At 36.9% G+C, this 16,698-nt stretch overlaps 1 protein-coding gene across 3 annotated transcripts in view; it reads right to left on the reverse strand.

The window, feature by feature from the left end:
• Positions 1 to 16,698, reverse strand: part of RPS6KA5 (ribosomal protein S6 kinase A5) — a 188,647-nt gene that overhangs the window by 81,024 nt on the left and 90,925 nt on the right. For all 3 annotated transcript variants that reach the window (XM_012453114.3, XM_012453113.2, XM_012453115.2), the window contains exon 4: positions 1,854 to 1,969. In XM_012453114.3, coding sequence (XP_012308537.2) covers positions 1,854 to 1,969 — 116 coding nt within the window. The remainder of the gene's footprint in view (positions 1 to 1,853; positions 1,970 to 16,698) is intronic.

Here is a 16,698-nt window from a genome sequence, read left to right on the forward strand (position 1 = left end):
CAAAAAATCTTCTTAAAGCTTGTTACTGTATCAAGACTTCTATCAAAAGAAGTCCAAGTGTCTGTTTTCGCTACCTCAGTTTGAGTGCCTACTTTACTGCACTTTGTTCCCCTTCCTCTCCATTGTGCTACAGCCCTGCCCTCCACCCCCTATTGCCAAAGGTTTCTTTCTCTCCTTATTCTCATACATTTTTCGTTCGGTCTCCTTAAGATTCCTACTCTGCGGGTGGATCACGAGGTCAAGAGATCGAGACCATCCTGGTCAACATGGTGAAACCCCATCTCTACTAATACAAAAAATTAGCTGGGCATGGTGGCGCGTGCCTGTAATCCCAGCTACTCAGGAGGCTGAGGCAGGAGAATTGCCTGAACCCAGGAGGCGGAGGTTGCGGTGAGCCAAGATCGCGCCATTGCACTCTAGCCTGGGTAACAAGAGCGAAACTCCGTCTCAAAAAAAAAAAAAAAAAAAAAGATTCCTACTCTGAACAATCCCCCTTCACCTGGCAGGTCTTCTGCTCTGGGCTAGATCTGCCCTTTTCTTGATCTCTTTTTTTCTTACATTTTATCATTTATTCACACAGCCTCATCCATCTGTTACCTCCACCTTGCTGCCTGCCCCTTTAGAAATTTCATCCTTCATCCTTCCTTTTCCCTTCAATTGTCTCCTTTCTTTTCTATGCTCCATAATCAGCACTTGAATCTCTATCTTAAATTAGTGTAGGACCTGAATACAACATGACAAGGAAGGGTGGCTTCATGATGTACCTGAATTGTCCTAATTTAAAAATTACTTGAGTACTTTCTATCTCTGAGGAAAAACACGAGCCCAGCCTACAGAAAGACTGCATCTACAGTATTTCCTCATTAAGTAAAACAAACAAAAAACAGAGTCAAAATTTCTTGGCTCAAGATTAATGGTATCTACAATAACTTTTTTTCTTTTTTTTTTTTTAGATGGAGTTTCACTCTTGTTGCCCAGGCTGGAATGCAATGGCACAATCTTGGCTCACTGCAACCTCCACCTCACAGGTTCAAGCAATTCTCCTGCCTCAGCTTCCCAAGTAGCTGGGATTACAGGCATGCACCACCATGCCCAGCTAATTTTTTGTATTTTTAGCAGAGACAGGGTTTCTCCATGTTGGCCAAGTTGATCTTGAACTCTTGACCTCAGGTGATCCGCCTGCCTTGGCCTCCCAAAGTGCTGGGATTACAGGTATAAGCCACCACATCCAGCCTGCAATAACATTTCTCAAAGTTTAAACTGATTGTTACAGTTTAAACAGGGTCACAGACATGAATCTTATGTAAAGTTTTTTAGTAAGAGTTCATCCTACCTGGGGACAATGGAGTAGAGAGTGGGTGGGAGCAAGAGATGGTGTCAGGGACAAAACAAATGGAAAGAAAGCCAGAGTGGGAGAGTGGAAAATAACTTATTCTCCAACCTCATCAGGACACATCCTGAAGATGTACAGGCAGAGTCTGCAATGCAGTATATTACAATGAAGGAAATACGTATTAAGACTGATGGTTTCATTTTACTGGTTATTTTAATAATTAAAAGCCTTTATTTTAATAATACTTTGTAACAAATAAGCACTAGGATTTTTCCTGAAAAAAAGTCAAAAATTGCTTAGGTTCTATCTTTCTAATCTGCATCACAGCAAGTACAATCGAAAAGTAGATTTTTTTTCAAACAGAATTATGAAATTGAGAAAACTGGTAATGTTCTAATTTAAGTGTGCTTTCATAATCTCCACTAAGACAATAACATGTAAAAACATTAGCTCTTCTAGCTCCATTATTACCTTAGTTAACAGACTTCAAAAAAGAAACTTGAAAAATGAAGTGTCTTACCTTGTGGAGATGTTCGAGGGCAAGCACAATCTCTCCAACATAAATCTGCACCTCGTGCTCTGTGAAACGCTCTCTTTGAGAAAGATGAGTAAAAAGTTCTCCACCATTTATATAATCTAAAAATGAAATATATTTGTCTTTCTTTAACTTGTATTCATAAATGAAAATCAGTGTTTCCTTTTAATCACTTTGGATCCACCATAAAGCACTGATTTTAATATATTGCTGTTTACACAGTTTAGCATATAGTTTCATGTAGATAGATTTTTAGATTCAGATAGCAATATAGTTTCACAAAAGAATGATTACCTTAAATATAATCAAATGAGTCTGCAAAGAGTATTGCCATTAAAACCATAGCTAAAATCTGTATATATTTGAATACATTTTCTCAAATACAGCATATCAGAAACCTCTGCCATCACCATACAATGCATACTTAACCTATTCTGGAGTACCAAAACATCAGCCACTGCAATAACCAAAACCAAAACAAAACACTAAGTCCCATCCTTTCATTTGTAATAATTGCCAGTCACCTGCAAACAGATTCCCTATTTTCCAGAATTGTCTACATGCACTTCCAAACATTTATATTAGGTAGTAGATAGTCTTTTATTTAGCCCAAAAATGTATTACAACTTGGTCAAATCAAAGATTCTAAAAGTAGAAGATTCCCATTTCCCTTTCATTTTTCCCTATTTATCCCAAGGGGGATCATGAAATAGGTGATCAAAAGGCTACATTAAGAAATAAATAAGGGAGCTGGTTAATTAAAAAAATATATACAAAAATAGTTATGTTGATATATGGCTCTAATTAGACATGTCTTCCAAAACTCAGAAACTCAGAACTTATTTATCATTCATCATTTTAGGTAACAACTATACAAATTAGAAACTGCTCAAAATCCTATAGGATAATAAACTTTTTGCCAAATAAATGTTGCTAAAAAGCTTTATAGTTTCATCAGAAACCACTGATAAATTAACACAATATTTGTGTGTGAAAAATCATTAACAACTAGAAAAGTCACAAATCCAATTTAAAACTTTTCTCCTGAAAACGTTGAAAAGCATATTTCCCAAGTATATTGTTGAGTTTACCACAATTTGATTAAAAAATGAAATTCTTCATAAACTCACAAATTTTTCTTTTACTTTGTCCATTTAACTTTAAACTCCAAAAAGCAGATACAACAGAATTAAAGAACGCTAAGAGGTAGTTGTTTTGCAATGCAGTTTACAAACCACATGTCAGCAAAAAGCATTTCCCTTTTCAGGCTTCTGTATTTTGCCAAGAAGTTTTAATTATATCTGAATACAAATATAATTATTAAAAAGGTGTAAAGGAACACAGCATTCCTGCAAACTAATAATGAACTTTTTTTCCTACCTTAAGGTAATTATTTATAAAAACCCAATACTCATGTTTATGCATAAATGTTTTCCACAGTCAGTCATGACACAGAAAGAGGCACAGGTATTATCAACTGACAAACTCCTACATAGCCTTGAATGTCCAATTCAATCATCTCATCTTCTATAGCCACTCCAGCAGAGTTGATCACTTTCTTCTATTTTACCATTGTACTTATTTAAGACTGTCAGCACTGCAGGTATCCTGCTATACTGCAATTGTTTATTTGCATATTTACTTTCTCTGCTAAAGTAAGGATTAATATATTCATCACTATTTATTCATCATAGTGCCTGCATGCAGTAAGCACAAAATAGATGCTTATGGCATTAACAATTGAACACAAATTCTTAATATTGGAATATATTATAAACAGAGTCTCTGAACAAAACCACTATGAATCCTAAAAGGCCAGTCTATTATTTAAAAAATCTAATGTACTACTGTTTCAAATGCAACATGGCATAGTCAAAAGAAACAGGGCTTTTAATTGATGGATCTGAACTAGACAATGGCTCCACAGCTGTCCTTCCTTAAGCAAATTAAGTTTCTCCAGGCTTCAGTTCTTTATCTATAAAACAGGAATAGTAACTACTTCTAAACTATTGTTACTTGGGACAAAGTGCTTTATTTCCCATTTACTGGGAGACTGTGAAAAACTAACTGTAAATCTAAGGAGACATACCTAAAATATCAAGTGATCTACTTCCTACTTTTGGGATGAACTGACCTAAAAGCCCAAGGTAAAGACTTGACATTATAAAATAAGTTATTTTATTTTGAGGGGGCTGTTATGGGCTGTATACTTTCTAAGTTTAACAGCAAACTCTATGAACTTGGGGATGCATGGGTGATACAGTGGTGTGCATAGCTGCCTTCAATCGATAAACAAAGGATGTCTTTCCATTTATTTAGGTCTTTCATTCTTTCAACAATGTTTTATAGTTTTTAAGACTATACATTTTTGTACTTCTTTTGTTAAATTTATTCCCCAAAATTTGATTCCTGTTGATCCTAAATGGTTTTAACCTCATATCAGATTGTTTATTACAAATGTATAGAAATACAATTAATTTTTGTATCTTAACAGCAATTTTACTGAACTTATGTATTAGTTCTAGTAGTTTCTGAGTAGATTTCTTAGGACTGTCTATTTATAAGATCATGTCATCTTCAGATAGAATTCTTCTTCCTTTTCAATCTGAGGCATTTTGTGTCCTTTTCTTGTCTACAATGTTGAATAAAGTGGGAAAGTGGATATTCTGTCCATGTTCCTGATTTTAGGGGGAAAGCATTCAGTCTTTAACCATTAAGCATTATGTTAGCTCTTGTTTTTTCCACAGATGCCTTTATCAGGTTAAGAAGTTCACATCCATTCCTACTTTGTTGAGTATTATCCTGAAGAAGCTGAATTTTGGAAAATGCTGTTTTTCTACATCTATCGGGAGGATCATATGCTTTGTGTTATTTATTCTGCTGATATGGTATATTAAATTGATTGACTTTTGGTTGGTAAACCAATCTTGCACTACTGGGATAGATTCCATTTGGCCATGGCATATAATTATTTTTATTTGTTGCTGGATTTGGTTTGATAGAATGTTGTTGAGAATTTTGCATTTATATTCATAAGAGATAATGATCTGGACCAGCCGCGGTGGCTCATGCCTGTAATCCCAACACTTTCGGAGGCCGAGGCAGGTGGATCAAGAGATGTAGAGATCGAGACCACCCTGGCCAACATGGTCAAATATTGTCTCTACTAAAAATACAAAAATTAGCTAGGCATGGTGGCATGTGCCTGTAGTCCCAGCTACTTAGAAGGCTGAGGCAGGAGAATCACTTGAACCTGGGAGGCACAGGTTGCAGTGAGCAGAGATCGCACCACTGCACTCCAGCCTGGTGACACAGTAAGACTCGGTCTCAAAAAAAAAAAAATAGTAGCAGTAGTGGTGGTGGTGATGGTTTAACAGTAGTAGCTCAATTTCTTGTCTATTCAGAAGTTGTATTTCTTACGTTCTAGTAGTTTGTGTCTTTCTTGGAATGTCTTTATTCATATAAGTTACCTAATATGAAATAACATAAATAACAACAAAACTGTATGTTGGTATACAGTTGTTCATGGTATTCCCTAAAGATCCTTTCTAATTCTGTAAGGTCAGTAGTAAAGTTCTTTCTTTCATTCTTGATTTTATCAATTTGAGTCTTCTTTTTTCCTGGTCAGTCTACCCAAGGTTTGTCAATCTGTTGATCTTCTCAAAAAAATAATCTTTTGGGTTCATTGATTTTCTCTTGTTTTCATATTCCATACTTTATTAATTTCTACTCTTTGTTATTTCCCTCCTTTCTGCTTGCTTTGGGTTTAGTTTGCTCTTTTTACGTGTCTTAAGGTGGAAGATTGGGCTACTGATTTTGGATGTTTCTTGCTTTTTTAATTTCAGCAATTATAGCTATAAATTTCCCACTAAGCACTGCTTTAGCTTCATTCTGTAAGTTTTAGATGTAGTATCTTCATTTTCTCTTATCAAAAAAAAATTTTTTTTTAAACCTCAAGACCAGGTCTCACTTGGGAGACACCCAGGCTGCAGTGCAGTGGTATGATCACAGCTCACTGAAGCTTCTAACTTCTGAGCTCAGAGATTTTCCTGAGTCGTTAGGATTACAGGTGTGTGCCACCATGCCTGGCTACAATTATTTTTTTGTGGAGATGGGGTCTCACTTTGTTGCCCAGACTGTCAAAGTATGTTTTGATGCTTTTATTTCATCTTTAACACATTGAATACTTAGGAGTATGTTTTTCCATATGGTTGTGAATACCCCAAATTTCTTTTGTTATTGATTTCTCTTCTCATTCCATTGTGAAGAGAAAACATAATTTTTATTATTTTAATTTTTAAAAATTTATTAAGTTTTTTAAAAATGGGCTGTCATATGATCTACCCTAGAGAATGTTCCATCTGGATATGTACCCTGCTATTGCTATGTAGAGTTCTATACATGTCTATTATGTCTAGGTGTTGTTTAGGTCTTCTATTTCTTTGCTGAAACTTTTTGCATTATTGCTGAATTGTCTATTTCTTCCTCCATTTCTTTCAGCGTTTGCTTCATATATGTTGGATCTGTGTTGTTAGGTACATCCACGTTAGCCTCTATGTTGTTAGGCCTTCTATCTCTGTGGTTTCTGCATCCACAGATTCAACCAACCATGAGTCAAAAATATTCAGAAAAATAACAATACAACAAATGAAAATAATGCAAAGAAAAAAGTTTAACAACTATTTATATAGCATTTACATTGTATTAAGTATTAGAAGTAATTTAGAGATGACAAAGTATACAGGAAGATGTATTTGTTATATGCAAATATTATTCCATTTAATATAACAAACTTGAACATCTGAAGTTTTTTTTTTAATCCGTGGGGTGTCCTGGAACCAATTCCCTGAAGATAATGAAGGATGATGGTATATATTTAAAATTGTTATATCTTCATGATGGATTGGCCTTCTTCTTTTATCATTACGAAGTGTTCTTTTAAATCTCTAACAGCATTTAAAAATATCTACTTTGTCTGATATTAGCATAAACACTCCAGCTTTTCTGTGAGTGATGTTTCCATAGTTTATCTTTTTAATCCTTTTCCCCTTTAATCTATTTGAATCTTTGACTCTATAGTGTATCTTTTGTAAACATCATTATAGCTAGGTCTCCCCAATTCTGACAATCTCTGTATTTTGATTAAAACGTTTAATCCATTTACATTTATTATTAACATAATACTGCAATTTTCCTTTTTTGTTTTCTACTATTCCTCTAGTCTAGTCTTCCTTTACTCCTTTCTTGTTAACTATTTTCTAGTGTAACATTTTAATTCCTTTAATACAGTCTCACTTTTTAAAAAATTTTTTAGTTATTTTCTTAGTGGTTGTTCTGCAACTTGCCATACAATATTACCTTATCAAAACAACTCTGGATTTATACTAACTTAATTCTGATTATATATAGAAACATTAATTTTATATAGCTCTATTCTCTTTCCCTTTTGTGCTATTGTAATACACAGTACAACTACATATGTTTAAAACCCAACAATACATTACTACAACTTTACATAATGTTGTCTTTCAAAGAAGCTGAGAGAAGACAGAAGGGCAAATACAAACTTGTAGTTTGTTATATTAGCCTTCCTCCTTAACGTTTTTCTGTTTTCTTCCTTTTTTCCCAGTGGATTCAAGTTATAATCTGATTCTAACCCCCAACTTCTATCCCCACCCCTCGTGGCGTTTTTTTTTTTTTTTTTGGAGACATAGTCTCACTCTGTCACGCAGACTGGAGTACAGTGGCACAAACTCAGCTCACTGCAACCTCCGCCTCCTGGGTTCAAGTGATTCTTGTGCCTCAGCCTTCCGAGTAGCTGGAACTAAAGGTGTGCACCTCCACACCTGGCTAATTTTTGTATTTTTAGTAGAGACAGGGTTTTGCCATGTTGGCCAGGCTGCTCTCAAACTGCTGGCCTCAGGTGATCAGCCTGTTTTTATAGTTATTTTTCCTTTAATAACTTGGCGTGACTACTTTAGTAAAGTATTTTATCTGCAGTGTGAAGCCTCCAATATTGCTCCTCAGAGAGCAGAGTCTTGGACATTTGAACAATGGTTCTGGCAGGGCTCTCTTTGTATTTTCTTTTTCTGATCTGTTAGGCTGTCTGCCTCTTGCTGGTATTACACCCAGGTGTTAGGACCCACTAATTGCTGGCTGGTCACTCTATTGTTTTCAATAATGCTCTGGAGCATAAATTACTCCATGGTCCAGTCCAATAAATTCAGACCCATTTGTAGAAGCAGCTTTTGAGGACAGTGTTTAAAGTTTGTTCTGACTCCGGAGGATCCTTCTTAGTTGTCCACATCGAACAGTTAAACTTGTTGCTCTAATAGAGGTATGGGCCTCCTCTTAATTGCTTACCACCAATATTTCCTTTTTTTTTTTTTTCTTTTTCCAAAAGCACCCTTAGTTTTAGGCCAGGTGTACAAGTGTGGTGGCTCATGCATGAAATCTTAGCAGTTGGAAAGGCCAAGGTAGGAGAATAGTTTAGGCCAGGAGTTTGAAACAAGTCCAGGCAACATAGTCAGACCTCATCTTTAAAAAATAAAAATAAAAATAGCCAGAGATGTAGTTCTAGTTACTCAGGAGGCTGAGGCAGGAGGCTCGCTTGAGGGCAGGAGGCTCGCTTGAGCCCAGGAGGTCAAGGTTGCAGTGAACCATGATTGTGCTACTGCACTCCAGCCTGGGCAAGAGAGCGAACCCTGTCTCAAGATAATAATAATAAAATAAAGAAAGAACTAGATGAGGCTATTTGAGTGCCGTTATATTTGCATAGGAATTTTACAGTCAGCTTGCCAATCTCTACAAAAAAGTCTGCTTGGATTTTTATTTGGACAATTTTGCATCCATAGCTCAACTTGGGAGAAGTGACATTTTAAAAATATTGCATTTTCCAACCCAGAAATATGGTGTATCTCCAATAATCAGGTTTTCTTTCATTTCTCTTAGCAACGCATTATAATCTACAGAATAAGACTCCTACTTCTGGACTACATTTTGATCTCTGATTTTGCATATCCTTAGAAAGGAATATTTTTATCTTTAGAAAGGAAGACCAATGCAGTAGTTAAGCATGTCTTTGGTGTCAGAAAGTCCAAAAATCTTAGCTATACCTTTTAGCAATTGTGTGACTTTGAGCAAGATGTTTAATCTCTCTGAATCTAAATCTATATTTTAAAAGAACAATATATCTTCCTAAGGTTTGTTCATTTTATTCAACAGATATCTAAGCTCTTATTATGTATCAGTCACTCTTCCAGGCACCGCACACACAACATTGAACATAACAGACAAATCTCCAACCTCATGAAGCTTGCATTCCAGTCAGGGAAATAAGTAAATTAGATATTATTAATAAGTTGGAAGGTCATGATTACTATGGAAAAAGTAGCACAGATACAAAAGTCTAGGGAGTGCCAGGGTAGAGATGAGGATTGCATTTAAATAAGGATGGTTAATATAGGCCTCAGCAAGGTGACTTTTGAACAATTAGTTTAAAGGGGCAAGAACACGAGCTGAGTACATATTTGAGGAAAGACTGTTCCAAACAGAAGTAACACCTAGTCCAAAGATACTGAGGCAGAGCAGGCCTGGTGTATTTGAAGGTCAGAAAGATCAAGTGGCTAGAACAGAGTAAATGAGGGAAAAGCAATAGCAGAGTCAAAGTCACAGAAGTAACTGAATTAGGGGAGTGGGGTAGATTGTATAGGGCTTATGGACCTTTACTGGAGCTGTTGTGTACATCGTCTACTGCACAACATATTGTGATCTATGTGAACAGTTGCCCTTATGGCTGTGTAGCACAGAGGCCCTAGCTATCATCTTTTACTGTGAATGAAATGGAAGACTGGAGAGTTCTTAGTAGGGTAGTAGTGTGATATGACTTTCATTTTAATAGGAGCAATGATTCTGGCTACTATATTGAGAATAGAAAGGGCAGAAGTAGGGAGATCACTTGCAATAATAAATAAGGTAAGAGATGACTTGCTAGGAGGAAGGTGGCAATGGTAGTAGTGATAAGGACCCAGCATAACTGAGCAACTGGAGAGATGGAGTGGGTGTTACTTGAGATGACTAAGGATGGGGGAAGAACAGGTTTGGAAGGGGCTATCCATTCACTGTTGGATATGAAGAATGAACAATGCCTGACTAATAGTACAAGCTAAATAAATGGTAGTCATCACCATCATCATCATCATCATCTTGAATTATACATTCTAAGACTGGTAAGAGGTTCAAGAGAGCACCACTGGAACCCTTTCGGAAGGAGATCAATTTCTTGTGGCCAGTTGTAGAGCATTAAGAGTAGCTTCCATGAACCATCATGAAAGTGCTTCATGCTAATTCCTTGAAATTATCTAAACTGTTTGGGTATATGTAGGCCTACATGCATTATTCTGAGAAGAAAGAATCCACAGCTTTTATGAGATTTGCCAAAGAGTTATCAGCCAAAAATTTACGGAACATCACCTTAAAGACAGCATAAATTTGAACGGAAAAGTTCCTATCAAGTTTATTTACAAACAAACCAGCAAGTACTGACAGCACATGGGAAACCTCTGAAAACAGGTGCCATAACTCTGCCCTGAGAGCCTACATCACCCACTTGATCTTGCCTAGCATGCCCACCAGTGCCACACTCCCCCTGAGTGTTTGGATTAGTTCTCCCTGAATTTTACCCTTGCTTGGTGTAACTATCCTAGAGATTATTTGTATTCACATTTGGACCAGTGGGGTTCAAAGCTTAAGCAAAGTGAGATGGAGCAAGGGATTTTCATTTCCAACGACAGCTCTGACTATCGAGAATGTACTAAAACTGCCTCTCTGATGTCTTTACACCTCTTTGTTTTTTAAGAGATCTAGCAACTCTGTTAGGGTAGGGCTTGGGCTTGCCCTTGAAAGTAAAAACAACTTAGCCAGGCAGCGAAACAACAAATAAGACAAAATATGTAAAAGACTATCAAGGATATCATTAAATTTGAGTTGAATTTTAAAATTATTATTCTTCCCAAAGGAATGCGGTGGATTCTGGGCTAGAGTTAGCAATGGGATCAAAGTGGTCAATGATATCGTAACCACCCAGATCCTCACTGACATCTGAAAGAAAGAGTCTTCTCAGCCTTATAACCTAAGGAAAACCCCCAGATCTTTTAGACCCCCAGACCCTTTTCAACTGGCCGTAAATTACATTTCCTCATATAAAAGACATATCACATAACTTAGGTTGAATAAAGCACTTGAAAAATGTCTACTGCTAGAATTTATGGTCCAATCTATCTGGTGGGCTCTTGATCCATGCCAGCTTATCTATCCTGAATAACTTTTCTACCAAAATTGTGATCCATCAGATTTCTGAAAATTCCTTACAAAGTCTCTGCCATTCCAACAAATTAATTGTAAGTTTCAGCATTCTTGTAATTTTTAAAGCCAGAGCTGCTTGTCTTCTCTTTATTATAGGAAAATTATCAGAAAATAGCATGAGATTGCTCAGTTTTTACTAATACTCCTCCAGTTTTTTGCCTCTGTGGACATACAATGAAAATGGGCTAAGTAGTAGTGTTCACCTACACTCCTGACTACTGATATGTGTACAGAAGTGGCATCTTAATAACTCCAGATAGTCAGGGGAAGTGGGAAAGGACTCCCGACAGACAAGAATTCAGATGTAAAATAAGGACTTGGGTGGCCCACCTTAAAAATTTGTATCTGAACACAGCCCACTGCTTATGGACCTTTACTGGAGCTGCTGTGTACATCGTCTACTGCAAAACAAAGAATAATAGCAACTACATGAGAAAAATAATAGCAACTAGATATATTGGACACTTACTTCATGCCTGTTCTAGTTAGAGGTGACGAATCTGATCCCAATAAATAATGCTATGAAGTAGGTACTATTAAAATAATCATATAATCCCCAGAGAAAATAGGAATCTCTAGAGAAGAGTAAAACTGAGAGTGGTTAAGTAAATTACACATCTTATGAAGGGGGAGAGAAAGGAATATGACCGTGTCTGACTCTGAAGACAGTGGGTTTAGTCGTTGTCTTAGAGCTGCTCCTTTCCCCTCTCCAGCTTGGCTTTCCTGCTGCTTATGAGCAGCAGCCTCATTGGGCAGTTGGACATGCTAATTTTTGTCAGAAAAACTGCCTTAAGATCACCTATTCTGTCTTCCAAATACTTATATGACTTAGAACCAATAATTCTATATATCTTACATAATTATGCTATCTTACATGCTTTTTCCAGTTAAATTATGGAGGGCTCATCTGAATGTTACAGTAATCAAAAGTAGACATTCTATGTCTACTGAGGGTTTTTTTAATGGCTAAAGTAAACAATGAGTTTAAATCCTTTTTTAGACTGCCAAGATAAAATTATTGCTAGTAGATTTTAAGGCACCAAACTTAGGGGCAGCAATTTAAATCTTGTAGTAGAAAACCTTGAGCTGTTTTCTCAAAAAAAGTACTGCACCTTGAATGCAGAGTATCTACAACCTTGCAAAAAGCTCCTTAATTTTTCCTAAGAGGTTAGCATTTTAACCCACCTGCTTGTTAAGGCAGAGGATCTGAATTTGGCAACATAGAAGAGTTACATTCATGGCTCTCGACAGAGATTAGAACCTTGAAGTATCTGCAGACCAAATATCATTAAATAATACATATAAAGGACAACGCATATGATCAATACATCTCTCTTGATATGCTATATTATGATATGCTATATTATGGCTCTGGACAAACAGCAGCAGGAAGTTATACACAGATTACACTTTTGGAAAGATTATACTCTCCCCTCGTGTTCCACAGGCTTACGTTATGAAGCTTGAAGAGTGGTATGAAACTTTTGATTATCTTTAGTCTAGGAAGTACATAGTGGCTCCTAAATGAAGCCCTTTTAAAGAATTTTTTTCCTCAGGGCTTTTTTTTTTTTTTTTTTTTTAATAAAAACTGACCTTGGCACAATTTCAAAATTTAAAAGAAAATTGCAAGAACAGTACAAAGAATCCCTATATGCTCACTATGAAAATTCACTAATTGTTTACATTTTGTTTCATTTGCTTTAGCATTCCTTTTCATGTATGTGCATATTTTTCCCGAACCAGTTGAGAATATGTCAGAGATATCATGCTCCTCTACTCCTAAACATTTCCATGTACATTTCCTGAGAACAAGGACGTTCTTGCATATAACCACAGTATAATTGTAAATATCAGAGCCATTAACCATGATAAAAATACCATTTCCTAATCTACACTCCCTATTCAAATTTTGTCATTTACCCCAAATAATGCTCTTTGTGGCTACTTTTTTCCAGTCCAGTTTCTAGTTCAAGTTTGTACAATGCATTAGAAATCATATCTCTTTAGTCTGGAATCCTCAGTCTTTCTTTCTTGGTATCTTTCAAGAGGATAGACCTGATATTTTGTGGACTAACTCTGACTCTGGGTTTTATCTTATGTTTTCTCACGATGCAGGTTATGTATTCTTGGAGGGCATTAGCAATAAAATAATGTTGCCCCCACTATAACAACTCAGGAAGCATGGATGTCAGTTTTCCCAACATTGGTGTTAACTTTGATGACATCATTGTGGAGTTTGCCACGTTTCTCCACTACAAAGTTACTATGTTTCCCTTTGTAATTAACTGGTAAATTGTAGGGAGAGGAATTGAGACTATGCAAAAATCTCCTCCTCCTCATATCGCCCACTCATTTTAGCATCAAGTGATGATTTTCCAACTCCATCATTCCTCTTCTATGTTAGTTGGCATTCTCCCATAAGGAAGAGCTTTCCCTTCGCCCCCATTTATTGCACTTTCTTACTTTCTAGCATAACAAGATGTTCCTGTTCCATCTTGTACTTTTTGAGGCTTTATTTTAATATCACCACCACTCATGGATCACTATCTGCCAGGGTGGTACGATGCACTTTACATACATCATTCCATTTAAGCCAGTCAACTCCAGGTAAATAGGATAGCAGACTATCAGAGAGATTAGGCAACTTGCCTAGGATCCTGCAGCCAGGATATATTGAAACCCAGAAACCCAGAGTTGAACCAAGTTATTACTTGGTAAAACAGAGAAAGAAAAATGCACGTCCAGAGAAGAGTAGATTATTTGGCTTGGCTGGTGCACAGGTATCAGAGCACAGTAGTGGGAGACTGGGAGGGAAAGACAAGCTGAGGCTGGGGTCAGATTGTTTTAAGAGTCTTATTATGGACTTTAGAATACATTCTCTTCAAGTAAGCAGAAGTCACTGAGAGATTTCAAGCAGTAGAGTGACCCAATTGTGGCTACGTCATAATATATGTATTACATTACATAATATTAATGTAAAAAATGGACTGGAAAGGATTGAAAGGGGTCAAAAAATAGACATTAGCACTATTTCTAACTTTCTGATATTAAAAATAATGCTGCTTCTCCTGATAAAACAAAGAAGGCAACCCATGTGGCTAAGCTGTGTATAGCAATGAAGTTGCATGGCTCCTACACATACCAGCTATGTAGCCTTGGGCACCTTTTTTTATTCCCTGAGCCTCAGATCCCAGATCTATAAAACAAAGATGATAATCTATTTCTTCAGGGGTTGCTTTCAAAGACTGAATAAGATAATATATAAAAAATGTTGGCCGGGCGTGGTGGCTCACGCCTGTAATCCAAGCACTTTGGAGGCCAAGGCGGGTGGATCACCTGAGGTCAGGAGTTCAAGACCAGCCTGACCAACACAGTGAAACCCCGTCTTAAAAAAAAAAAAAAAAATTAAAAAAAATGCCAAGAGTAGTGTCTGATACCAAATACAAAATCTAAATACTACAATAAAAATATTTGCTACCTTCATCTAAAATGCCTTTGTGATTGTGAGCACAGAAGTGCAGAATTTTCTGACCTACAGACAACCTTAGTTTGTACTGACATTGTCATTCTAATAACAATGAGAACAATGAAAACAACAAGAAAATAGTGCCACAAGAAACATTCTTGTACATTTTTTATCTACTTGGGCGGGGATAAATTGGTAGGATGGATTCTTAAAATTGCATTACTGAGGCTGCACGTGGTGGCTCACACCTGTAGTCACAGCACTTTGGGAGACAGATGGGAGGATCACTTGAGCCCATGAGTTAGAGATCAGCTTGGGCAACATAATGAAGCTCCGACTTCTGCAAAAAATAGAAAAAAAACTAGCCAGGTGTAGTGGCATGTGCCTATAGTCCCAGCTACTTGGGAGTCTGAGGCATGAGGATGCTTTGAGCCCAGGAAGTCAAGGCTGCAGTGAGCTGTGATGCTGCCACTGCACTCCAGCCTGGGCAAGAGAGTGAGATCCTCTCTCTCAAAAAAAAAAAACAAACAAAATGGATTGGCAAGTCACAACAAACATACATATTAAATTTTGATAACTACTGCCAATTTTTGCTAAGTACCTCCTCAAAAAGGCTGAAGCCATTTATATCACCTACCAACAGTGAATAAGTACATCTTAAAAAGTTCTCATATCAAATATCTTTAATTTTTGCCAATCTGATATGCATTTCCAAGATACAGAGAATTTTAAGGTGCAGAAGAAAAGAGAAAGGAAGAAAACTTGAGAGCTTGCAGCAACTGGACCTAATCATCTCAGACAGAGAGGAAGATATAATGGGGTTGTGGGTTGGAGAAGTAAGAAGAGGCTGGGAAAGTTCATAAGCAGTTCACGAGAGAGTGGTAAAATATTTGCTAACCTCTGTGAAGCTCTGCTGAGACTGACAGCATGAGTTTCAAGCCAGACCCAGGTGACGCATTCTGTTGATACATGAGGAAAGCTTAGCAATATAGTATTGGGAAGACAAGTTCAGAGAGTAATCCAAGTGACTGCAATGTCGGGTGAGGAGGAAGGTGAAGAGAGCAAGCGATGCCAGTGTGCTAGCCAAGGCAGATTCCAGGTTAGTAAGGGTACAGATGGAACCCAAAGGAAGTAGGAGAGTAAGAAAGGCTCAAAAGAAGGTAGAGCTCAGAGGGGATTTTAAAAAAAGGCTTGGTGAGTATAAGAAAGGAGAATGATGGAAGAATATGGCTAAAGATTTTGAGGTCTTAGAGGTGCAACTGGTTTGACTGATAAGGCCTAATGTGCAGCAATACTTGTAAATGCAGCAATAGAAGTGAAAGAGGTTTGTCATGGTATTGAACTTGTTACCAATACTGATACTAAAATTGTAGAAAGTGATGGGAGGAAACTGGAGGAAAGGGAAACCAAGTCTAATGAATGCCACTGGAAACACAGGCATGAGTCCTGGGAGTCAGTCAGCTACAGAATTGAGGGAAGTGGCTTAGAAAAGCTCTTTCAAAAACAAGATGCTGTTGAGAAATGATTTTTTAAAATGATGTTTAACTATCATCATATTGTTGAGTACAGGAAAATGGCCGTCTGTGACAGGTGCTGCCAGAGAAGCAACATCCTCCAAAAACCAAAGGTTTTACTTTAGAGAAAAGAATAAATAAAGCATTTCAAGAGTTTGTGCACACAAAGTTACTCATAGAATACTAATCCTTTCTGTTAGTAGAGGAAGATGAAGAGGAGATGTTTGAGTAGGGGGAAGAACACAAAATTCCTAAAGACATAAAAAATATCTCCAAAGCTTCTAAAATAGTAGGCACATACAAAATTAAGCTTTAGAGAGTACAGTGTACCAACAGTCATGCCTCTTTATTTACATATTGTACATTTTATTCTAAAAGCTAATTTACATGTATTCTGCCAGAAAGTCAAGTTGGGATCTGGCACTAAAGAGGCAGACTAAAGTCCAAGGGCAATTTTTTCTCTGCCAGGCACAGGGTCTAGCACTAT

The sequence above is a fragment of the Aotus nancymaae genome, unplaced genomic scaffold, assembly GCF_030222135.1.
Source record: "Aotus nancymaae isolate 86718 unplaced genomic scaffold, 86718_ANA_hifiasm-v0.15.2.pri h1tg000011l, whole genome shotgun sequence".
Lineage (NCBI taxonomy): Eukaryota > Metazoa > Chordata > Mammalia > Primates > Aotidae > Aotus > Aotus nancymaae.